The sequence below is a fragment of the Mobula birostris genome, chromosome 5 (assembly GCF_030028105.1).
Source record: "Mobula birostris isolate sMobBir1 chromosome 5, sMobBir1.hap1, whole genome shotgun sequence".
NCBI lineage: Eukaryota > Metazoa > Chordata > Chondrichthyes > Myliobatiformes > Myliobatidae > Mobula > Mobula birostris.
In genome coordinates this window covers 87,378,221-87,404,824 of record NC_092374.1, presented here as the reverse complement: position 1 = coordinate 87,404,824, position 26,604 = coordinate 87,378,221, and the positions used below count along the sequence as shown (strand labels likewise).

Below are 26,604 nucleotides of genomic sequence, written 5' to 3'. Positions count from 1 at the left end.
CACTTAGTCTGCCAGAGCTGACTTTGCAAGCCAGGACAGTCATGTCCCTATCTTACTGGGGTATGAGGCCGCTGGCTACCCTCACCTGGTTTAATACGCCTGTCAACGTGATGTATGAGGGTGTGGCTGCTGCCACATGCAGACAGCTACTTGGAGCCACAGGTGAGAGCTGAATGTCCAGTGGAGACCAAAGGTGAGCAAACTGCCCCGCAATAGCCACAGCTAACCCCTTCACCATAAGTGTTACCCCTCCCTGGACACCCATACCCCACAAGGGGTTGTTATGGAATCAACTTGTAAAACAGAATTAACTTGCTGATCTGAATGACCACCTCCTACTCCTGTGTTTTTCCTATCATCTTAAGCTGAACCATTTCTGTCCGATGAAACATATTAAGCTGATATCTTTTGTTTTTGAAGAAGATATGAATGAAAACTCAACGCTGACAGAGAACAGTGATCTTCCCAAGCTGAGGCTCACTGAAACACCTGCTGCAAAATCGGAGAAGGTGAAGTGTCAATTCATTTGCTCTGTGGACTTTCATACTCAAACATGTCTGTGTTTTAAAAAAAATTATAAGCAAACTGTGCTGAAATGCTCAGCAGATTAGGCAATGTCCTTGAAGAGAGAACTCTAATTAATGTTTTGGGGAACTGACCTTACATTGATGATTGTATACCTGGTAACCTGGCAGACTTAATTGCCACTGATGGCTCTCTTTTGCTTGCTGTTTCTTTTTCCCTTCCTCCCCCTATTCTCCCTTTCGTTTGCATCACTTGTGCTTTTTTAATTCTTCCCTGCTCTCTTATACCAGCAGTGTGATGGTATTGAGTTTGCTGTCCACTAAGCCCCAGCATCTGAAGGGGATTTTAAACCCCATCCAGTATAGGTATTTATGGATACCTTTACTATCAGAAAGTTATTATGTATCAACCTACTCTTCAAAGACTAGTTTACTTCCCTGTCCGGTTTCTGTGGCGAGGCCTAACTGCCATCATCCACTATTTGAGCAGAGGGGCTCCGTGCCCCCCTCCCACCCCACCAAGGAGGACATATTTCCAGCAATGAATTAGTTTGACATACTTCTAGCTAATGAGTAGTTTGATCACAGTTTATTTTATTGTTAATGATACACATTTAAATTTAGGCAAATAGCTCTTTACACACATTTAAAACTCGCAGAGGATTTCTGGTTCATAAGTTGTTTCCAAATTACACAAGGTTTATAAACTACAAAGGATTTCCAAACACGGGTACAATTCTTACGAACTAGAAGAACGTACCAATGAGTTGCTGACAAATGAGTTGTCTGTTGCAGAAACTGAAGAATGAGTTTTAGCTCTTCTTTCTGTCATTTTCTGTGTCGTTCCTAACAAACCTCAATTCTTTCTAATATTTATATTGTTTTGCTGTGATTTTTTTTCAGTTTCCTTTGCTGAGATAATTCACACAGATGATCTAAAAGCTACTGGATAGAGATCCCAGACACCCAAGATTAATGCTGTGAGGCTGACTCTGTGTGTTCACAAATATCCCGACTATTGATTGATCAACTATACCTGTGACCATGTTTGATATACTCAGTCTGATTTTGCAAGCTTCCTGGAACTCAGTCACAATGGTGCAAGTAACTTAGCAAACTTTGTCTGGCTTGATGCAGGCCAGTTAACATAACCCCATTGTCTTGTGTTGATTAAACATGGGCCTACAAGACCTCACTGTTTACTTGTTTAAAAGAAGCTGAGCAAGGAATATTGGTTAGAAGTTTAACTTTATCGCAAACAAATCTGACCCCTTGGAAGGGTCATGTTGCTGTGCTAGAAAGCTGAGGTTAGCAATAACACCCTCAGGCCCTGGAAAGTGAATATGTAACACACCAGCAATCTCAACTGATCATTTAGCACTTGTTGTGAAGGCTGATCATCATCATTATAACTATGTACCAAGTCGTATGAAGTGGGCAGTCATGGTCTTCCATCCCTCAATGTAACTTATGAATGTCATGTGCTGTCACCTGCGATTTTTTTTTCTTCCATCAATTTTTCCCATCACTGCAAGGTGTTCAAGCTTCTCTTTCCTCAGTACATCCCAGAAATTCCAGTTGCTGTTTCTTGATTCGTATCTTCTTTTCAGAACACTTCTTTATTTGTTAGTCTGTCCTTCCACGATATTTTCATCATTCTTCTCAAAGAGCTAATCTAATGGGCTAAATGTTCACTTTCTTTGGTGGTACCCAAGTGCTTTGAGAACGCAAGATAATTGTGGAATTTTCAAATCTAAATACACTCATCGTTAATGTAGATATCCAATCAGTAAATCGTGTGGCAGCATCTCAATGCATAAAAACATGTAGACGTGATCAAATGGTTCAGTTGTCGTTCAGCCCAAACATTAGAATGAGGAAGAAATTTTTGTCTAAGTGACTTTGAATGTTGGTGTCAGACAGGGTCATTTGTGTATCTCAGAGACTGCTGATCTCCTGTGATCTTCACACACAAAGGCCTCTAGAATTTACAGAGAATGGTGCAAAAACCAAAAGAAACAGCCAGTGAGTAGCAGTTCTGAGGGCAAAAACGCCATGTTAATGAGAGTGGTCAGAGGAGAATGGCCAGATTGGTTCCAGATGATAGGAAGGCCACAGTGTACAACTGATACCCTGGCCATGCTCTACTAAAATAAATGGGCAGCTATTGCTGTTATGTCTGGCATGATAGCTGAGAGCAAAGATACAAAGAAATGATTGGATTGCTTTCTGTAAATAAATTCAGATTGTGTCTGTGTGCTAGAGCAAGAAATGATTAGAATGTATTGCACTAAGTTGTCTTAGTTTTATAGGAATCTGGGTCCAAGATGTTCTCGATGCTTTTTTTTAAATGAAACCACAGGACTGGCTTGAGACAATCCCCTTGTGTATACTTCACCCATCTTCCCTGGGAGTTCTCGTGCAGGACTCCCTAAAGGTTAAGATGCAGGTTGAGTCGGTGGTGAGAAGGCAAATGTAGTGTTAGCATTCATTTTAAGAGGAATAGAATTTAAAAGCAAGGGTATAATGTTGAGACTTTATAAAGCACTGGTGAGAACTCACTCGAAGTATTGTGAGCAGCTTTGCACCCCTTATCTAAAGAAGGATATGCTGCCATTGAAGAGGGATCAAAGGAGGTTCACGAAAATGATTCTGAGGTTGAAAGGCTTATCACGTGAACAGCGTTTGATGGCTCTGGGCTTGCATGACTGAATTCAGAAGAATGAGGGATGACCTCATTGAAACCTATCGAATGTTGAAAGGCCTCGAGAGAGTGATTGTTTCCTATGGTGGGGGATCCTAAGACCAGAGAACACAACCTCAGAATAGAGGAACGTCCACTTAGAATGGAGATGAGGCAGAATTTCTTTAGCCAGAGAGTGGTGAATCTGTGGAATCTGTTGCCACAGGCGGCTGTGGTGACCATGTCTTTGGGTATATTTAAGGCAAAGGTTGATAGATTCTTGATTAGTCAGTGCATGAAGGGATATAGGGAAACGGCAGGAGATGGGGGTTGGGAGGGAAAATGGATCTGCCATGATGAAATGGTAAAGCAAACTCGATGGGCCAAATGGTCTAATTCTGCTCCTGTGTCTTATGGTTTCCATTCCTGAAGGAATGCACTTTGGGCTGATTTTGTGTTGTTCCCACACATCTAAAGGAGTGAGGGGTGCTGCAGGAGCAAGGTTGCAAGATGGCGCCAGTGAACCACGGCAATGTTCTGCCTTAGAGTAAGGTGTAAACACAAGTCTAGCCACGCCACATTGATTGTATTGGATCACACTTATGCAAAACGTATTTAGATTTGTGTTGATAACAAAGATTTATGAAAAACAAATCATGGTGTATACTGCTTTGATTCATTGTTTCTGTAGGATGCCAAGAAGCCTTTTCTCAGGAAATCACTGCGTATTGCCAAGATGCTGAACCTAAGCACATCGGTTAACATTGACTCCAGTTGTATGCCTGATAGTGGCACCAAATCAGGTAGGGGAATCTGCTGAAGAAGTCCTCTGACCAATTACTTGGTTGTGAGACTCCACCTAGTACACTTAATTTCACCTTCAAAGCATCATTCATCTGAACCCCTGGCTCTGCTGAAAACTCCTTCTGCCGTCACAGTTGTCCTGATGCTCTCCCAGTCTATAAGCTACAGTTTCTTCCCCTCTGCCATCCAGTTTCTGATTGGTTCATGAACACTAATTCACTAGTCCTCTTCTGCACTACTTAATTTTTCAAAGTTAAAAGTAAAATTATTATTAGAGTATATATATGTCACATATACACTAGAAAATCTGCAGATACTGGAAATCCAAAGCAACACACGCAAAATGCTGGAGGAACTCAGCAGGTCAGGCAGCATCTATGGAAATGTATAGACAGTTGACATTTTGGGCTGAGACCCTTCTTCAGGACTGAGAAGGGAGGGGAAATTTGCCAGAATAAAAAGGTGGGGCGAGGGGAAAGGAAGCTAGCTGGAAGGTGATAGGTGAAGCCAGATGGATGGGAAAAGCCAAGGGCTGGAGAAGAAGGAATCTGATAGGAGAGGAGAGTGGGCCATAGGAGGAGGGGGCCCAGGGGGAAGTATTAGATAGGTGAGAAGAGGTAAAAGGTCAGAGTGGGTAATAGAGGAAGTGGGGGTGTTGAAGTTGTTTACTGGAAAGAGAAATCAATATTCATGCCATTAGGTTGGAGGCTACCAATTTGTTGCCCCTCCACCCTGAGGATGGGCTCCTCTTGTGAGGCCATAGACCAACACGTCAGACCGGGAATGGGGATTAAAATGTTTGGCCACTTAAGACCCACTTATGGATGATGGTGCAAATATGCTGACCATATATTACCTTTTTTTTTGCTGTTGGGGAGGGGAGATCATTGCTTTGCTGCTGCTTCTGCATGGGAGGGGGAGCTGGGGGGCCCTTTGGAGTTCTAACATTTAACTGTCATTCATTCTTTGGGGCACTCCTGTTTTTGTGGATGGTTGCGAAGAAAAAGAATTTCAGGATGTACAAACCCCATTTCCAGAAAAGATGGGATATTTTCCAAAATGCAATAAAAACAAAACTCTGTGGTACGTTAATTCACTTGAACCTTTATTTAACTGACAAAAGTACAAAAAAAAGATTTTCTATAGTTTTTACTGACCAACTTAATTGTATTTTGTAAATATACACAAATTTAGAATTTGATGGCTGCAACACACTCAACAAAAGTTGGGACAGAAGCATGTTTACCATTGTGGTACATCACAAATGTTGGAAAATATCCCAACTTTTCTGGAAATGGGGTTTGTATATGTTACAAGGGAGCATTGGTAGCGGACCCAAACACAAGACACAGACACTGAAGTACTAGGAACAGGACAAGGTTTATCGAGATAGCAAGGTGAGTAAGGAAGAAACGATGTTGGACATTGACACAGGCCCTGGATGAGACTAGGATTCAGGGCCTGGGCTAGGACTTGGACTAGAAACACGGGACCCGGACGGTTCTGGGCAGCAGAGCTCTGTATGGGATGAAATGACTCAGCAGTGTAACAGGAGACACTAGCCTGCAGGTCATCCTTGGGCAAGGTGTAGCACTTGCTTAGCCCCCCCCCCCCCCCCCCCGCTCCCACCTCCGATTAGGGCCATGAGAAGCCTTGGGAGCAAGTGTTTGATGTTACAGGTCCTGGTTACACCACTACTGATGCCAGGCAGATAATCTGAAGAGTATGGATAATGGCTGAGGGCACACTTATTGTAAAGTCACTGCCCAAAAGAAGGCAATGTCAAACTACTTCTGTAGAGAAAAAAAACTTGCTAAAAACGATCATGGTCATCATGATCACCCATGTCATAGGACACAGCACATTATGATGACGATGTCAAAGGTTCTTGAGCTGGTTACAACACAGCAGTTTCTAGAATGTTTTAAAGCGATTTCCCATTCAGTATACGGTAAATTCCGGTGTATAAGCCGATCCGGAGATTAAGCCGACCCCCCACCCCCCCCCACCCATTTTCAAGGTTAAAAAAGTGACTTTTTCATGTTACCTTTGTATAAGCTGACCCCTTTTGTAGAGGCTTTTGATTTAACCAGAAAGAATCACGAGATCTCACATGCCGGTACTCAGCTTTGCCGGATCTGGAACCTGGAAATTTTGTGAACTGGTACCTGCTAAGAAAATAGGCCTACACATTATAGAGCGTTATAAGCGAATTCTTAATAAGTAAACCTGGGAGGGAAGCTTTGGATTAGCTTCCCAATGGTAAAGAATCCTCTGAAATGAAACCCCCGTGAAACCATTTAGCGCCATCGTAATCTCGTTAAAACATAACACGGGGTGGCGGGATCAGTACGTGTACTCAGTATTGAGTTTGCGACCACCATGTACAAAAGATTAAAACAAATGTGATATGATGCTGGCTTCAAGCTGAAGGTTGTTGATTTTGCTAAAGGAATGAATAATTCTGCAGCTGCTAAGAAGTTTAGTGTAAACGAGAAACAAGTGAGAGAGTGGAGAAAGGCAGAGGACACGCTGAGGGAAATACCAAAGACGAAATGTGCAAACCGCGGGAAAACATGCCAGTGGCCAGAACTGGAAGAAAACGTTTTAGAGTGGGTGAATCACCAGCGATCGTCTGGATACATTGTTACCAGAGAAATGATTCGAGTTCAAGTGTTGAAATGGGCCGAGAAACACCATGAGGTCAGCGAAAATTTCAAAGCTATGGGAAGTTGGTGCACCCGATTTATGAATAGACATGATCTTATTTTGAGACAAAAAACAAAGATTGCTCAGAAGTTGCCGAGCGACCTTGAGAATAAGATTACAGTCTTCCAATTGTTTGTAATCATGCATTGAAAGGCACATTCTTACCCGCTCTCACTGATTGGTAACATGGATGAGAAGCCAATGTTCTTTGATTTTGCTGGCAACCGCACTGTCAATCAGAAGGGGGAGAAAACAGTCCTTGTCAAAACAACTGGACACCAGTAGCAACATTTTACTGTCGTGTTAACCTGTATGGCTGATGGGGCCAAACTACCACCGATGGTGATTTTTAAGAGAAAACATTCCCAAAGAAAGAAAAATTCCCGCGGGGTGTTGTTTACATTCAAGAACGCGGCTAGATGGACGAAGTGGGTTAAAGAGGTGTGGCATGGACGTCCTGAAGGTTCAGGAAGGAAAAGTCGTTACTTGTCTGGGACATGTTCAAAGCACACCTGTCAGGTGAGACAAAAGCAGCTTTGAAAGCTGAAAATACGACATCCCCGGTGGTTTGACGTCCGTGCGTCAGCCACTAGATGTGAGTTTAAACAAACCATTCAAAGAATTCATGCGTCAACAGTGGAACAAATGGAGCTTCAAGCTCTGAACGTTTGATGACAACTTTGTACCAGTAAATTGAGAAACAGAATGTGTTTTGTAGATCTTTTGTGTAGATTTCATAAGCGTTTGTATTTTGTTTTGTATTAGACTCAAAAACAGCCAATAAATACGATCTGCCTTCCGTGTATTTGTTTTTCCAAAGTTGGCATCCTCTGTATAAGCCGACCCCCTATTTTAGGACCAATATTTAGGGCCAAATTCTCGGCTTATACGCCGGAACTTACGGTAGGTGGATTTATTTGATTTTTTAAAAATGTGCATTGTTGCATATTAAAAAGAAATCTGTTCCATTGGTGAAGAAAATCCACGTTAATACTGTGGTGTCTTCTGGTAATGGACTCCCCCCCCCCCCCCCCTTTCTCTTACCTGCTCATCACCTCCCTCTGGTGCTCCTCCCACTTTCCTCTCTTCCACCAATCAACTTCCCAGCTCTTTTCTTCACCGCTTCCCCCCTTCTGATTTCACCTGTCATCTACCACCTTGTATTTCTTCTTCCCCTCCCTCCAACCTTCTTATTCTGACTTCTCTTTCTTGCCAGTCCTGATGAAGGGTCTTGGCCCAAAATGTCGACTGTTTACTCTTTTCTATAGATGCTGCTTGGCCTGCTAAGTTCCTCCAGCACCTTGTGTGTATTGCTTAACGCTGCTGTGTAATTTTTAAAATTCTGCTTTGGCTAAGGTAGCTTTGAGCATTACTACTTGTTGCTTGTCTGTGTGATTATGTTTGATCGAGACCTTGTTCTTGCTTTGCTTTGAAGAGGAGCATGTGGATGCCAGTTGTGAGCCAACTATGATGAAGCAGACTGAAATGCAAAGTCCAAAGAAGAAAGAGAAGACTGAGGCAATCAAAGTTGATCAAGAAAGCCCGGATGAGGTAACATGAATAAGTGCGGGGGTGAGACCAAAATTAATATAGCTGATCTGACCTTGGCCTCATATTATTTTCCAACCCATAAGTTCAGACTCCCCATGTAGCAAGCTCCCCCTCTCCATGCATCTGATGAACCCAAAGGAACGGCAGAGACCGATACAGTTTGGCACCAGCAGTGTCGCAGGAATTGCCACTCAGTGTTGAATTCAATGTAGGACTTGCCTTAGGGACTTCAGTTCCATATTTTTCCCTTGTGGTTTACTCCTGAAACCTCTCCCATGAATGGGTTATAGCCCGAAGGCGGCAGAGATTTGAGATCAGAGTTTTCCTTCTAGATAAGCTGCCAACCACAGCGGACGAGCCCCATCTGCCCGAAGCAACTGGTTTTAAGTTGCCAGTAACCCACCTTTGCCCCTTCTCCCTGTCAGTAGAAATGGTTCCGCTAGGCTTAGTAGCTGAACCACACGTGAAGGCCAGGAGCTGGACTTGATTGCAAACCTATTGCAATTTTTTGAGGAAATTACAAGCAGGCTAGACAAGGGAGATGCAGTGGATGTTGTGTATTTGGTTTTTCAGAAGGCCTTTGACAAGGTGCCACACATGAGGCTGCTAAACAAGATAAGGGCCCATGGTATTACGGGGAAGTTACATACGTGGATAGAGCATTGGTTGATTGGCAGGAAACAGAGAGTGGAAATAAATGGATTCCATTCTGGTCGGCTGCCAGTTACCAGTGGTGTTTCACAGGGGTCCATGTTGGGGCCGCTTCTTTTTACGTTATACATCAACGATTTGGATTATGAAATAGATGGCTTTGTGGCTAAGTTTGCTGATGATACAAAGATAGGTGGAGGGGCCAGTAGTGCTGAGGAAACAGAGTCTGCAGAGAGACTTGGATAGATTGGGAGAATGGGCAAAGAAGTGGCAAATGAAATACAATGTTGGAAAGTGGTTATGCACTTTGGTAGAAGAAATAAACAGGCAGACTGTTATTTAAAAAGGGAGGGAATTCAAAGTTCTGAGGTGCAACGGGACTTGGGAGTCCTCGTGCAGGATACCCTTAAGGTTAACCTCCAGGTTGAGTCAGTGGTGAAGAAGGCGAATGCAATGTTGGCATTCATTTCTAGAGGAAAAGAGTATGGGAGCAGGGATGTGATGTTGAAGCTCTATAAGGCACTGGTAAGACCTCACTTGGAGTACTGTGTGTAGTTCTGGGCTCCTTATTTAAGAAAGGATGTGCTGACGTTGGAGAGGGTACAGAGAAGATTCACTAGAATGATTCCAGGAATGAGAAGGATAACATATGAGGAACGTTTGACTGCTCTTGGACTGTACTGCTTGGAGTTTAGAAGAATAAGAGGAGACCTCATAGAAACATTTCGAATGTTGAAAGGCATGGACAGAGTGGATGTGGCAAAGTTGTTTCCCATGATGGGGGAGTCTAGTGCGAGAGTACATGACTTAAGGATTGAAGGGCGCCCATTCAGAACGGAGATGCGAAGAAATTATTTTAGCCAGAGGATGGTGAATCTGTGGAATTTGTTGCCACGGGCGGCAGTGGAGGTCAAGTCGTTGGGTGTATTTAAGGCAGAGATTGATAGGTATCTGAGTAGCCAGGGCATCAAAGGTTATGGTGAGAAGGCTTGGGGAGTGGGACTAAATGGGAAAATGGATCAGCTCATGATAAAATGGCGAAGCAGACTCAATGGGCCGAATGGCGGACTTCTGCTCCTTTGTCTTATGGTCTTATGATTGTCAGTGGCTATTTGAGTGGCACGCTGTCAGGAGTATTTAATAGGTAGTGGGAGTTATCCCCACTACCACCAACCCCCACCTTGGCTATAAGAAACTTTTAATATAGGTAATAGCTTAACATGCAGTAACAGTGCCATGTATGTATGTATTGGAGTTTGATCACTCTTTAGGTTTAAGAGTTTTTGCTTTCTATTATAACTCCATGCCTTGTGTGAGAATCAGCTGCTCTTGGACCTGTAGCTTGGTATTTGCTGTAAGTCAATGCATGATGGTGCATGCATCCTTGGAAGTGAAGAGTACAGGAATAACTTGCTGTCTCACTCTGGTATATTTTATTTCCTTCCTGAAAGATGGCTTTGTTTCCCGAGAGTGCCAAAAGCTGGAAGGTGCAGTTCGGGAGTTCAGTGAAACCATCTCTCACTGCTCCCCATCTGTAATTTCTTCGGCTCTTCAACTTTTCGACCACACTTTGACTCAGACTCGCTATCACAGCCATATATCCTTTCTTGGAACGTGCCTGCATCGCCAACTTACTCCAGTTGGCTTTAGGATTCGTTTCCAAGCCTCTCAATTTGGACCTTCTGAGGATCCCAGGTACTCACATTTTATTGACTCTGCCTCTCGCCGCTTCTCCCGTCAAGCTCTGAAGGCGACTCTCTCCGCCATGAGGAGGTACTTGGTGTTCCTATCCCAAACCCTTCCATGCCTTCGGGACACTTTCTTCGCCGTCTGTTATGGTCCTACCCGTTATTTCATCCTCCGTCGGATTCATGCCTGCAATCGCCGTTTTTTTGACTTTGTCATGTTAGGCAAAGATCGCAAGATCCTACACCTACGGACTCCAGAGCCTGCTGGCCCTGAAACTAGCAGGCATGAACTTCAGATTGCGGCTCCTGCCATTGATCTTGCCGGCTCCAACACCTCAGGGCATATTCAAAACCCGGACTCCAGCAACGACCATGGACACCTTCACAGCGATTACGCAACCACCAACTGCGACTCCAGCCTTGAACTCCAGGCCGGGTCTTTATGTGCTGCTATTGTGACTCCCGTCTCCTCTTCCCCCACCAATACTCTGCAATCCCGTCTCCCTCAGATCCCACTGTCAGCTCCTGGGCCCTCGGAGGCTCCATCTTCCTCTCACCCCAACCCTCCCCTCTCCATTGACATACCCAGCCTCCCCCCTCCCCCCTCTGATCCCAGCTCTCATCCGTGCCAGGTCTTTACCATCCCCTCCGACCTTCAACTGTCGGAGGCAGAACGCTCTGTTCTCAGTAAGGGCCTCACATTTGTCCTCCTTCGCCCACACCTCAGCGAGTTCCGTGTTCGCCATGATGCGGAGCTTTTCTTCCGCCGTCTCCGAGCCTACTTCTTCGGCAAGGACTCTTCCACCCCCACCGATGACCCCTTCTCCCGTCTTCAACCCTCCTCTTCTTCATGGACACCCCGCTCTGGTCTTCTGCCTGCTCTGGATCTCTTTATCGCTAATTGCCGACGGGACATCAACTGTCTCGACTTCACCGCACCTTGTCCCCATTCCAACCTTACTCCATCGGAACGCTCTGCTCTCCACTCCCTCCACACTAATCCTAACCCTATTATTAAACCCGCCAATAAGGGGGGTGCTGCTGTAGTCTGGCGTACTGACCTCTACCTTGCCGAGGCACAGCGACAACTCGCGGATACCTCCTCTTATTTACCCCTCGATCGTGACCCCACTAAGGAGCACCAGGCCATTGTCTCCCACACCATCACCGACTTTATCCGCTCGGGATCTCCCATCCACTGCTACCAACCTTATAGTTTCCACACCCCGCACTTCCCGTTTCTACCTCCTACCCAAGATCCACAAACCTGCCTGTCCTGGCCGACCTATTGTCTTAGCTTGCTCCTGCCCCACTGAACTTGTTTCTGCATACCTCGACATGGTTTTATCACCCCTTGTTCAATCCCTTCCGACCTATGTTCGTGACACTTCTCACGCTCTTAAACTTTTCGATGATTTTAAGTTCCCTGGCCCCCACCGCTTTATTTTCACCATGGATGTCCAGTCCTTATACTTCCATCCCCCATCAGGAAGGTCTCAAAGCTCTACACTTCTTTTCGGATTCCAGACCTAATCAGTTCCCCTCTACCACCACTCTGCTCCGTCTAGCGGAATTAGTCCTTACTCTTAATAATTTCTCCTTTGGCTCCTCCCACTTCCTCCAAACTAAAGGTGTAGCTATGGGCACCCGTATGGGTCCTAGCTATGCCTGCCTTTTTGTTGGGTTTGTGGAGCAATCTATGTTCTGTGCCTATTCTGTTATCTGTCCCCCACTTTTCCTTCGCTACATCGACGACTGCATTGGCGCTGCTTCCTGCACGCATGCAGAACTTGTTGACTTTATTAACTTTGCCTCCAACTTTCACCCTGCCCTCAAGTTTCCCTGGTCCATTTCCAACGCCTCCCTCCCCTTTCTAGATCTTTCTGTCTCTGTCTCTGGAGACAGCTTATCCACTGATGTCTACTATAAGCCTACTGACTCTCACAGCTATCTGGACTATTCCTCTTCTCACCCTGTCTCTTGCAAAAACGCCATCCCCTTCTCGCAATTCCTCCGTCTCTGCCGCATCTGCTCTCAGGATGAGGCTTTTCATTCTAGGACGAGGGAGGTGTCTTCCTTTTTTAAAGAAAGGGGCTTCCCTTCCTCCACTATCAACTCTGCTCTTAAACGCATCTCCCCCATTTCATGTACATCTGCTCTCACTCCATCCTCCCGCCACCCCATTAGGAATAGGGTTCCCCTGGTCCTCACCTACCACCCCACCAGCCTCCGGGTCCAACATATTATTCTCCGTAACTTCCGCCACCTCCAACGGGATCCCACCACTAAGCACATCTTTCCCTCCCCTCCCCCCCCCCCGCATTCCGCAGGGATCGCTCCCTACGCAACACCCTTGTCCATTCGTCCCTCCCATCCCTCCCCACTGATCTCCCTCCTGGCACTTAACCGTGTAAGTGGAACAAGTGCTACACATGCCCTTACACTTCCTCCCTTACCACCATTCAGGGCCCCAAACAGTCCTTCCAGGTGAGGCAACACTTCACCTGTGAGTCGACTGGGGTGATATACTGCGTCCGGTGCTCCCGATGTGGCCTTTTATATATTGGTGAGACCCGACGCAGACTGGGAGACCGCTTTGCTGAACACCTACGCTCTGTCCGCCGGAGAAAGCAGGATCTCCCAGTGGCCACACATTTTAATTCCACATCCCATTCCCATTCTGACATGTCTATCCACGGCCTCCTCTACTGTAAAGATGAAGCCACACTCAGGTTGGAGGAACAACACCTTATATTCCGTCTGGGTAGCCTCCAACCTGATGACATGAACATCGACTTCTCTAATTTCCGCTAAGGCCCCACCTCCCCCTCGTACCCCATCTGTTACTTATTTTATGCACACATTCTTTCTCTCACTCTCCTTTTTCTCCCTCTGTCCCTCTGAATGTACCTTTTGCCCTTCCTCTGGGTCCCCCCCCCCTTGTCTTTCTTCCCGGACCTCCTGTCCCATGATCCTCTCGTATCCCCTTTTGCCTATCACCTGTCCAGCTCTTGGCTCTATCCTTCCCCCTCCTGTCTTCTATCATTTTGGATCTCCCCCCTCCCCCTCCAACTTTCAAATCCCTTACTCACTCTTCCTTCAATTAGTCCTGACGAAGGGTCTCGGCCTGAAACGTCAACTGCACCTCTTCCTACAGATGCTGCCTGGCCTGCTACGTTCACCAGCAACTTTGATGTGTGTTGCTTGAATTTCCAGCATCTGCAGAATTCCTGTTGTTTAAGGTGCAGTTATCTTTCTTTGGATACTTGGCATGTCATGGTCCGGATCGGGGTCCCTTTAAATTTACCTTGTTTATGTTACGATCCAGACCGTTGATTCCCTGTTTTCCCGTGTCCCTCGACTTTGGTGATTAGAGGCAATTAACACTCGGCTGAACCGGTAGTTTATAGTCTCTGGCTTTCAGCCGTTCGGGACGGGAGCGTCTGCAAGGTCATGCAAGGTAGGGTGTGCCAATGTCATCTGGCTGGAACAAGCCTAGTCTCTGCCGCAGCGAGTGCCGGTAATTCGCCTCTCCTCACCGGAGCAACCCTATCCAGTTACCTCGCCAAAGCTTGCCTGCAAAGTTTCCTCACTGAGGTGGGTCCGTCAGTTAACCCGCCGGATGGAATCAAAAACTGCTGTCTACTGTTTCCGGGCAGAGTCGAGAGCTCGCCACTACCCGGAGGCTCCAAGTCAAGTCCTGGCTCCGGCGGCATTGAAGTTCCAAGTCAAGTCCTGGCTCCGGTGGCATTCAAGCTCCAAATCAAGTCCTGGCCCTGGCAGCATTCAAGATCCAAGTCAGGTCCTGGCTCTGGAGGCATTCAAGCTCCAAATCAAGTCCTGGTCCTGGCAGCATTCAAGTTCCAAGTCAAGTCCTGGCTCCGGCGGCATTCAAGTTCCAAGTCAAGTCCTGGCTCTGGCGGCATTCAAGCTCCAAGTCAAGTCCTGGCCCTGGCGGCATTCTAGCACCAAGTCAAGTCCTGGTCCTGGCGGCTTCCCAGTTCTGAGTCAAGTCCTGGCCCTGGCGGTCTGTGATTCCTGTCCTACCCCCTTGTCTGAATCCCTTCTCTGCTCCTCTCGCCTCTAGCCCTCGTCTGCAGCCCCGCCTGCACTTCGGTCTAGTTCCATTGCCAGAGCTAGATAGGTACTGTCTGGTGTTCATTCGTGTTGGTCTTGTCTTGTCCTCGCCTCTGTGGGGTAAGTCAGGCCGTCTTGCCATTGCCCCGCGGAGAGTCATGTTTTGTCTTGTCTGGTCCTCGCCTCCGTGGGGGTAAGTCTGGCCGTCTTGCCGTTGCCCCGCGGGGGGGTCGTGAGTCCTGGCCCTATGTCCTGTACCCTAGGAGGGGTCCCGGCTCTCTGTTCTGTGTGTGAGTCCCAGCCCTATGTCCTGTACCCAAGGAGGGGTCCCGACTCTGTGTTCTGTGTATGTGTCCATGGTTCCATGTACGTGCTCTCCCGAGACCGAGGCTCTGTGTTCCCATGTTCCTCCTCTCCCGAGCCCATGTCATGTCCATGCCTGGTTCTGAGGTCCGAGCCCGAGGCAAGACCCAGGTACTTTTTCCGAGCCCGAGGCAAGACCCAGCTACTGGGTCCAAGCCCGAGGCAAGACCCAGCTACTGGGTCCTTGCCCAGTCTCGGGCTCGGAGTCCATACCCTAGCCTCTTCATGAATACTCTCGTTCTAGGAGCCGATTCCGAGTCCTAGCCCGGACCTTTGGTCCCAGCCTAGTCGTCCTCAGACCTTGTCCAGTTCGCTACTCCTGCTCCTGCCTAGCTCTCCTGATATCGAACAATAAACTAAATTTAATTAACCTCACAAGATGTGTCTTGCATTTGGGTCCACCCTTGCTCCCAATGTCCCCACCAGTGTGACATGGCAACTGTCAAACAACTTAATGAATTTGTAACACACAAAAGAGACAGTGCCAAGCATACCTATCTCATCGAAGCTGGCTCCATGTTCAGCTACCATACTATTCTACATGTCATGTTAGTCATGCATCTGCAGGTTCCTCAGCGACTAAGCGTGGGTCCTGATGAAAGGTCTTAGCCCGAAACATCAACTGTTTACTCTTTTCCATAGCTGCTGCCTGACCTGCAGAGTTCCTTCAGCACTTTGTGTGTAATACTTTGATTTCCAGCATCTGCAGATTTTCTCTTGTCCTTGTGTTCTGAGGCTGTGCCTTCTGGTTGTAGACTCGCCTCACTATAAGAAACATCATCTCCACATCCACTGTACTTAGACCTTTCAATATTCAATACATTTCAATGCAATTCCCCCCCACCCCCCCGCATGTATTCTTCTTCATTCTTAGATAAGAGACCCAATGCTGCTCACAATACTCCAAGTGCGGTCTGACCAATGCCTTATAAAGCTTTAGCATTACATCCTCACTTTAATATTCTAGTTCTCTGGAAATGAATGCTAACATTGCATTTGCCCAGTTGTGCACAGTTCTGCCATTTCTCTGTAATATTCACGACGATGTATTTGTAATGCCAAACTGTTCAAGTATTTTGATGTAACTGTGCAGTGTACTTTGCTCTCTTTCAGGGTAAAGTCTTAAGGCGATCGTCCCGTGTCTCTGTCACTAGCCCCAGCTCTGTGCGTGAGCGTGAGTCTTTGTCAGCGAAGTCCAAGTGTAACAAAGAGTTGCAAAGTGAAAGTGGCTCAGGTAAAGCAAATGTCACGGCCTTCACAATTCTAGTACTAAGTGCCATTCTGTCCATTCACCTCCGCTATATTGTGAGCAGTTTTGGGCCCTTATCAATGAAAGGGTGTACTGACATTTGGAGAGGGTTCAAAGGAGGTTCACTAAAATTATTATGGAATTGAACAGCTTGTCGTGTGTGGAGTTTTCGATGGTTCTTGGCCTGTATTCCCTGGAATTCAGAAGCACGAGGGGTGACCTCACTGAAACCTATCGAATGTGGAGATGTCTTGATAAAATGGATGTGAAAAGGGTGTTTCCTATGGTGGGAGAGTCTTAAGACCAGAGGACACAACCTCAGAATAGAGGAGCGTCCTTTTAGAACAGAGATGAGGCAGGTTTTCTTTAGCCGGAGAGTGGTGAATCTATGGAACTTGTTGCTCCAGGCAGCTATGGAGGCCAAAGTCATTGGGTATATTTAAGGTAGAGGTTGATAGATTCTTGATTAGTCAGGGCATGAAGTAATATGGGGATAATGAAGGAGATTGGGACTAATAAGGAAAATGGTCAGCCATGATTAAATGGTGGTGCAGACTCAATGGGCCAAATGGCCTAATTCTACTCCTATATCTTGTGTTAACTCTAATCAGGTTTCCACTTGTCCTCCCCTTCAGAGAATGCAATCCAGATTTCTCTAAACTCTCCTTGCACCCATTTCCCAATTGATTGACGTGCAAACATGTTGCCCCTCTCTCTCCGCCATCTAATAAAATCATGGCTGAAGGGACTGTAAGTTCAGCTTCTCAATCTTTCCTGCCCTTGCTTATCAAGAATCCATCTACCTCTGTGAGATTGCTGCTTCCTACTCCATTTGAAGAAGAGAACTCCAAAGAACTTCTGAGAGGGGAAAAGGCTGCCTAACCTCTATTTTGAATAGGAAACACTTCACTTTTAAACTGATGCATCCAGATCAGGGGTTCCTAACAACATTAAGCAAGGCGTCTGTGGACCACAGGTTGGGACCCCCCTGTTTTAGATATCCTAGTGAAAGGAAATATTCTCTCCACATCCCCAAGATGTGTGTTTCATCCAAGTTGCTTCACTATTCTAGACTTCAGTGGACTGTCTAACCTTTTCTATTAAGAGTATCAATTCCTGCCTGGTATTGGCCAAGTTAACTTTCTTTGAATTGCTTTACATGGTCCCTTAAGTGATAGTTACACAGCATGGAAAGGAATTTGCACCAACCCCATTTTCTTGTGTTGCCTGCTTTTGACACCCCCCCCCCCCCACACACACACACACAGTAGGGACAGTTTGGAGTCACCAAAGTTCAAAGTAATTTTTATTATCAGAGTACATAGATGTCACTACATACAACCCTGAGATTCATTTTCCTGCAGGCATACTCAGCAAATCTGTAGAATAGTGACTATAACAGGATCAATGAAAGATCAACCAGCGTGCGAAAGGCAGCAAACTGTGCAAATGCAAATATAAATTAATAGCAATAAATAATGATAACATGAGATACAGAGTCCTTAAAGTGAGATCATTGGTTGTGGGAACATCTCAATGGATGGGCAAGTGACTGCAGTTATCCCCTTTTGTTCAATTGCCTGATGGTTGAGGGGTAGTAACTATTCTTGAACCTAGTGGTGCAAGTCCCGAGGCTCTTGTGCCTTCCACCTGATGGCCTAGGTGATGGTGATCTCTGATGATGGATGCTGCTTTCCTACAACAGTATTTCAGTGGTTAGGTACCAGTTAATCTACTCTTTGTGGTTACTTTATTAGATACCTCCTGTATCTAACAAAGTGGCCATTGAGTGTATGTTCCTGGCCTTCTGCTGCTGTAGCCCAGCCACTTCAATGTTTGATGTGTTGTGCATTCAGAGATGCTCTACTGAATACCATTGTTGTAATGTGTGGTTATTTGAGTTACTGTCGCCTTCCTGTCAGCTTGAATAAGTCTGGCCATTCTCCTCTGACCTCTCACGTTAACAAGGCATTTTTCACCCACAGAACTGCCGCTCACTGGATGTTTTTTTGTTTTTTGCACCACTCTCTGTAAACTCTAGAGACTTGTGCATGAAAATCCCAGAAGATCACCCATCTGGTACCAGCAATCATTCCACCTTCAAAGTTACTTTGATCACATTTCTTCCCCATTCTAATGTTTGGTCTGAACAACATTTGAACCTCTTGACCATGTCTGCATGCTTTTATGTATTGTGTTGCTGTCATGATTGGCTGATTAGGTTATTACATTAATGAGTAGGTGTACCCAATAAAGTTGCAACTCAGTGTAACTGAGGCGTAATCCAGACCTGAGACTGCAGAGGCTGGAAATACGGAGCAACACACACAAAATGTCAGAGGAACTCAGCAGGTTAGGCAGCATATATGGAAATGAATAAACAGTTGATGTTTCTGGTCAAGACCTTTCTTCAGGACTGGAAGGAAAAGGGGAAGATGCCAGAACATAAAGATGGGAGGAGAAAGAGGCTAGCTGGAAGGTGATGGGTGAAACCTGGTGGGTGGGAAAAGTCAAGGGTTATAGATGAAGGAATGTGATTGGAGAGGAAAGGACCATAGAAGAAAGGGAAAAAGGAGGGGTACCAGGGGAGGTAATAGGCAGAGGAGAAAGGGTACGAGGCCAGACATGGTAATAGATGAAGAGGGAAGAAGAAGGGGAAAATAATTAGTGGAAGGAGAAATGTATATTCATGCCATCAAGTTGGAGCATAACTAGATGGAATACGAAGATCATGTTGACTAACTAAGCTGTCTTGTCCTTCTTCCCCTCCCCCCACCTTTTTATTCTGGTGTCTTCCCCCTTCTCTTCCAGTTCTGAAGAAAGGTCTCTGCCTGAAACGCCGACATTTCCTTTCCTTCCACAAATGATGTTTCTGGCAGATTGTTTGTTGCTGAAGCATAACCTCTGAGCATTTGTGTTCAATTTCCATTGTAATAAGCAATGTACCCACTGCCCCTTATTAAGAACATAATACGTTGGAGCAGAATCAGGCCATTTGCCACATTGGGTCTGCTCCGGTATTCAATCATGGCTGATTTATTTTCCCTCTCAACTTCGTTCTCCTGCCTTATCACTCACTTTTGACACCCTTTCTAATCAATAACCTTTCAACTGCTGCTTTAAATACATCCAGTGACTTGTCCTCCACATCGTCTGCAATAAATTCCACAGATTCACCCTCATGCTCAAAGAAATTCCTCCTTATCTCTGTTATAAAGGGACATCCTTGTTAACTCTCTCATATAATAAAGATATATATCTTTATTATGTGAGCATTAGGATCATAATGGCCTTCTGTGCAAGGACTTTTAAGCTATGGATAAAGCAAAGACAACTCACCTACCCACCCAGTTTTTATTGAAATCCTTTCCTTTTTCTTTCAAAAGATGGTGCCATGGCCGCAGACTCCAAGCACAGTTTTTCAGATAAGGAAGTGCAGACGGTGATTTGGAAAATCACATTAGGAACTGAGGAAGAATTGACGCCTCAAGACCCAGAAACAAAAGACGGACTGGTAATGTTATTCAGAAGAACCACTAGTTATTTGCTTGACCATTGGATGTCTTGTGTAGTTTGGATAGGTTTCTGTATCAAACTAGACTGAGAGGAAGTGTTTGGAACTGGATAAGAGTTGCCGGGTGTGGTGATTGTTTCCCGTTATTCTGCTTGAAGAGTACGTGAAATTGGACTGCACTTGCTTAATGAAGGCGTCCTGGGGATGACAACTCAGCAATCAAAGACTGCCAGAATGATACCAAGTTACTGCCTTTCTCAGCTTGCTTCCCTTCTTTTCTGTTTCTCTTGAGGGGAGTCTCATTTCTCTCCAGAACAGTACAGTACAGCCTTCGGCCTATGATGTTGTGCCGAGCTAATAGGTAATTAAATGCTGAACTAAACTTTAAAACCTTTAAACTAACCTGTTCTGCCTGCACAATGTCCAATTCCCCCATTCGCTGCCTATTTACACCCCTATTGTATTTGCCTCCACTACCACCCCAGCAGCACATTCCAGGCCCCCATCACATTCAAGCTTGCTCCTTCTCACCTTCAGTGTAAACCCTCTGGTATTTTGGCCCTGGGAAAGGGATACTGACTGTCTACTCTCTTTCTGCCTCTCATATTCTTGTAAACTTTCACCAGGTCTCTCCTCAGCCTCTGATGCTTCAAAATAAATGGCTCAAGTTTGTCCAATCTCACCTTGTAGCACATGCTCTCTTATTTATTTATTGAGATACAGCGCAGAACAGGCCCTTTGAGCCGTGCCACCCAGTAATCCCTCAATTTAATCCAAGCCTAGCATAGGATAATTTACAACAACCAATTAAACTACCATAAATGACCAATACATTTTTGAACTGTGGGAGGAAATAGGAGCACCCGGAGGAAACCCACACGGTCATGGGGAGTACGTACAAACTCCTGATGGAGCAGTGGGAATTGAACTTGGCTGGGCTGTATCGCAAGGCGTTATGCTAGCCACTTCATTACCATGCTGCCCTATCTAGGCTGTATCCTGGTAAACTTCTTCTGCACCCACTCTATGTCCTTCTTATAATGTGCAACTAGTGTTGAATGCAATATTCCAGATGCAGCCTAACTGGAATTTTATAAAGCTTCTACGTAACTTCCTGACTCTGAACCCACTGCCTCAACTAATAAAGGCAAGCATGCTGAATGCTTTCTTTACCACCATGTTTACTTGGGTAGCCACTTTCTAGGAACTATAAATAGGGCCTCTCAAAATCTCTCTATACTCAAGATCTCAACCACTGTTTTATAGCTTGTATGACTTAATATGCTTTGTGAGGGTGCTTTCTTTCTTGATACTCCCCCAAGCTGATCACAACCAAACTTTTGTTCTTCCTCACCTCCTACATAGAACATTAGAACAGTAGATTCTGCGGTGGTTTCAGAAGACTGGAAAATTGCAAATGTCATTCCACTTTTCAAGAAGAGAGAGAGGCAGAAGAAAGGAAATTTTAGGCCAGGTAGTCTGACCTCAATGCTTGGGAAGATGTTGGAGTCGATTATTAAGGATGAGGTGCTGGGGTACTTGGAGGCACATGATAAAATAGGCTGTTTTAGCATGTTTCCTCAAGAGAAAGATCTTGCCTGACATATCTTCTGGAATTCATTGAAGAGGTAACAAGCAGGACAGACAAATGAGATTCAGTTGATGTTGTGTACTTGGATTTTCGGAAGGCCTTTGACAAGGTGCCACACATAATCTGCTGAACAAGCTATGAGCCCACGGTATTAGAGGAAAGATTCTAGCATTGAGAAAGCAGTGGTTGATTGGCAGAAGGTAAATAGTAGAAATAAAGGGAGCCTTTTCTGACTGGCTGCCGGTAACTAGCGGTGTTCCACTGGGATCTATGTTGGGACCGATTCTTTTTACATTATATTTCAATGATTTGGATGATAGAATTGATGGCTTTGTTGCAAAGTTTGCAGACAATATGAAGATAGGTGGAGTAGCAGGTCATTTTGAGGAAGTAGGCTACAGAAGGATTTAGACAGATTAGAACAATAGGCAAAGAAATGGCAGGTGGAATACAGTGTTGGGAAGTGTATGGTCATGCACTTTGGTAGAAGAAATGAAAGGGTTGACTATTCTCTAAATGGAGAGAAAATACAAAAATCTGAAGTGCAAGGGGACTTGGGAGTGCTTGTGTGGGATTCCTTAAAGGTCAACTTGCAGGTTGAGTCTGTGGTGAGGAAGGCAAATGCAATGTTAACATTCATTTCAAGAGGACTAGAATATAAAAGCAAGGATATAATGTTGAAACTTTATACAGCACTGGTGAGGCCTCACTTGGAGTCTTGTGGACAGGTTTGGGCCCCTTATCTTAGAAAGGATGTGCTGTAACTGGAGAGAGTACAAAGGAGGTTCACTAAAATGATTCCAGTATTGATTGGCTTGTCATATGAAGAGTGTCTGATGGCTCTGGGCTTGTATTCACTGGAATTCAAAAGAATGAAGGGTGACCTAATTGAAACCTATTGAATAGTGAAAGGCCTTTATAAGAGTGGGTGTGGAAAGGATGTTTCCGACTTTCCGGCAGGAGACTCATGGAGTGAGCTGCATTTGGGCGTTGCTCCGTACCCTTTACTTTCTTATATGTAACCACTCTTACTTACCTTACCTATACCTACACTAAACAATCTATATTATTGAACTACGACTTTTACTTATTGAAAATGAATACCAGAGCACAAGAAGCGAAAGAAGGGAAAGGTCCGCCGGGAACGGGAAAAAAAATGGTGATCCTGGAACTTCAAAGGAAACTTCGGTAATTATGGAACTAATGAAGAAACTTTTAGAAGATACAGTTAATCGAAGACTCACCGCAATTGAAGAAGCGTTGAATTTGAGGAAAGAAGAATCAAGAACATTCAGACGTGAAATCGACCAACATCAAGTCAGAATTTCGGAATTAGATGAAGATGGCTGTAAAAGAGAAAAAAGAATTGAAGCACTTGAAAAATGTTTAACTTCGGTAACTCAGCAATTGGAACGCTATCAAGCTAAGACTATCGATCTTGAAAATCATTCCCGACGACAGAATTTGTGATTAATTGGTTTTCCTGAGGATGTTGAGAAGGGAGATCCTACCAAATATTTTTCTAAATTGCTAATGGATGTGTTTGGCTCTAATATATTGGAAGAACCCCCGATATTAGATCGTGCTCATCGCTCATTCCATTTTAATCCGGAGAAATCGGCCAAACCGAGACCTATCATTATTCGGTTTCATTATGTCCACGAGAAGGAACGAGTTATCCGAGCTGCTTGGAAGAAAAGTATGATCGAATTTCAAGATTTCAAGTTCAGAATTGTTGAAGACTACAGCCAAGACGTACTGAAAAAACAGATGGCTTTTAAACCTCAGATGGCAGAACGCTATCGTTGGGGCTATAAAATAGCGCTACTGTTTCCAGCCCGTCTGAGAGTGGTTATGCCGAATAACTCGCGTAGCCTGTTCAAAAATCTGATGGAAGCCCAAAGTTTTCTCGATGATCTGACTCCCTTTACGGAGGATTAATCAATGTATCATTTGTTTTTTTCTCTCGTCTCTGATTGTTTAGTTCCAGGTTTTGTTTTCTCGATCTGGCAGTGTAGGTTCGTCTTATATAGTTAAACGATATTAGGCTTTTCTGTTAGTGAACCTGTATATCTTACTCTTAATACCTTTGGGTAGTTATTTAGTTATAAGTTTAACGCTTGTTTTCCTTTTGAAATATTACTAAAGTATTATATTTTAAAATGGGGAATTGTTTTTTTCTTCTCCCCAGAATTCTTGCTGTTTCTCACGTCATTTCCGATCATTTATATTTGAAAAATTAATATAGTAATATGATTGAACATTTGATGTTCTTTGAAATATGAGTAGCAAGGAACTATTTGATGCTTTTAATCGTTTTAAGATTTTTTTCTTGTTATTGTTAGTTTTTACTTTTTTCCATAAGGGTGGTGTCTTTTTTTGATAAACATATTTCTGCTGGGTCGCCCTCCAGAAAGATGGGGGTAGGTTTAGTCTTAGATTTAGCATTGGCCACTGTCTGGCTTTTTTCTGGGGTTTTGTGGGAGGTGGGTGGTATTTTTCCTTTTATTCCTTTTTTATTTTTTCTTTTTAAACTGGCTGACCAGAAACTACCAAAATGTCTGAAATGTCGTAACTTCCGGTTCCTCTTTAGACCTTTTTTCCTCTTCCAGGGTCATGAGTCTCTACTCTGGTTAACCCTTTACATACTTTATACTTGAGCTCATTATGATGGATAAGACTATCAATTTAGTTTCTTGGAATACAAATGGTTTAAACCACCCGATTAAACAGAAGAAAATTTTTAAAGTATTCCATAGGATGAATGTTCATATTATTTTTGTACAAGAAACTCATGTCCAGAAAGAGGATAATTAACGTTTCTTTAGATTCTGGAAGGGCCAACAGTATCATGCGAATTCACAAGCTAAAGTAAAAGACGTTTAATATTTATAGATTCGTCAATTTCATTTATGCACTATGAGACGATTTCAGATTCTAATGGCAGATTTTTGTTGATTACTGGCTTGCTATTTAACAAAAAAGTTGCTATGCTCAATGTTTATGCCCCAAATGTTGACTGTCCTGATTTTTTTAAGAACCTCCTCACATCTCTTCCCAATTTAAATGACTATATGCTGATTATGGGTGGTGATTTTAATTGTTGTTTAAATCCTTTGATAGATAGATCCAAGTTTAATCAAGCACTTCCGAATAAATCGGCTACCCTTATTAATTCTTTTATGACCGACTCTGGAATCTCAGAAGTTTGGAGATTCTTATATCCGAATGACAAAGAGTTCTCTTTTTTTTTCACGTGTACATCAGCACTATTCAAGAATTGACTACTTTCTTATTGACTCTCGATTAATTCCTTTTGTTATGGGTTGTGAATGTGATTCTATTGCTGTTTCTGACCATGCACCGTTGAAATTACTTATTAACTTAAGGGATATATCTACTAATTCTAGACAATGGCGATTTAATATCTCTTTGCTTCAAGGTTCAGATTTCGTTAGGTTTATTGATGAACAGATTAAGTTTTTCTTTATAACGAATTCCACGGATGATATTTCCAGTGGGATCCTCTGGGATACTTTTAAAGTATATATTCGTGGACAAATTATTTCATACTCTGCTGGACTAAAAAAGCGAACTAATAAGGAAATACTTAGACTGGTTGACAAGATTAAAGAAGTTGAGAAGAAATATTCTATAGCTCCTAGTCAAGAACTTTATAAACAGAGAGTTGAACTTCAAATGGAACATAACCTCTTATTATCATCTTCAATTGAAAGTCAATTAATCAAAACTAAGAGTCAATTTTATATATGGTGATAAAACTGGGAAACTTTTAGCTAATCAATTGAAATCGGCCTTGGTTAAATGACGGATTCTTAAAATTCGTAAACAAGATGGCACTTTGACAGTTGACCATGACGAGATTAATAAATCCTTTCAAGAATTTTATACCTCCCTTTAACAATCAGAATTTCCTGATGACTCCACTATAATGCATGAATTTTTTAAGAAATTGAATATTCCAAAATTATCTAATGAACGTTCAAAACTATACGTATTACAGTAGAAGAAATAAAGAATGCTATTTTTTCAATGAACTCAGGTGAAGCACCTGGTTCAGATGAATTTACAGTAGAATTTTAAAAATTTTTCTCAACTACACTAACTCCTTGGCTATGTAGTGTTTTTAGGGATGCAGTTTCAATAGGTAAATTACCACAATCTTTCTATCGAGCTTCTATTTCCCTAATTCTTAAAAAAGATAAGGATCCTACTGAATGTGCATCTTATAGACCTATATCTCTGCTGAATGTTGATCTAAGATTTTTTCTAAAATATTGGCAACGAGATTGGAGAATGTATTACCCCAAATTATTTCTGCTGATCAAACTGGATTTATTAAAAACTGTTACTCTTTTTTTAATATTAGGAGATTAATGAATATCGTTTATATGCCTTCACCCAAAATTCCAGAATGTGTCATTTCATTGGATGCTGAAAAAGCTTTCGATAGAGTTGAATGGATATATTTATTAAATACCCTTGAGAAATTTAATTTTAGTCCAATATTCATTTCCTGGAATAAACTGATATATTTTACCCCTTTGGCCTTGGTATTTACTAACAACCAAAGATCCCCTTTTTTTCATTTATTCCGTGGTACTAGGCAGGGTTGCCCTCTTAGTCCATTACTATTTGATATTGCCTTGGAACCACTAGCTATTGCCATTCGTGACTCCCCTAATATATTTGGTATTACCGGTGGAAATGAGATTCATAAATTATCATTAAATGCAGATGATCTACTATTATATATTTCTAACCCAGGAAAATCTATTCTGGCAGTATTAACTTTGCTTGCTCAGTTTAGTAGCTTTTCTGGTTATAAACTGAACCTAAGTAAGAGTGAACTCTTTCCATTAAATATGCAGATTCCTATTTATAGAAATTCTCCATTTAGACTGATTACTGATTATTTTACTTATTTGGGAGTTAAAATTACTAAGAGACATAAGGATCTATTTAATTTCAACCTTTAATTTTAACCATTAATTAATCAGGTTAAACAACCGATTACTAAATGGTCCCCTTTGTCTCTATCATTGATTGGCCGTATTAATGCTTTTAAAATGATTATTTTACCCAAATTTTTATATTTATTTCAAGCAATACCGATTTTTATTCCTAAATCTTTTTTTGATACTATCGACTCTAAAATTTCCTCTTATATATGGCAAAA

The 26,604-nt window shown here is 43.5% G+C and overlaps 1 protein-coding gene across 6 annotated transcripts in view; it reads left to right on the top strand.

Moving 5' to 3' along the window:
• LOC140197845 (uncharacterized) overlaps positions 1-26,604 on the top strand; it is a 239,412-nt gene that overhangs the window by 124,004 nt on the left and 88,804 nt on the right. For 5 of the 6 annotated variants that reach the window (XM_072258348.1, XM_072258347.1, XM_072258345.1 and 2 more), the window contains exons 5-9: positions 421-509; positions 3,899-4,010; positions 8,156-8,271; positions 16,164-16,284; positions 19,686-19,813. In XM_072258348.1, the coding sequence (XP_072114449.1) occupies positions 421-509; positions 3,899-4,010; positions 8,156-8,271; positions 16,164-16,284; positions 19,686-19,813 (566 nt within the window). The remainder of the gene's footprint in view (positions 1-420; positions 510-3,898; positions 4,011-8,155; positions 8,272-16,163; positions 16,285-19,685; positions 19,814-26,604) is intronic. The other variant, XM_072258346.1, reaches the window with a different exon arrangement.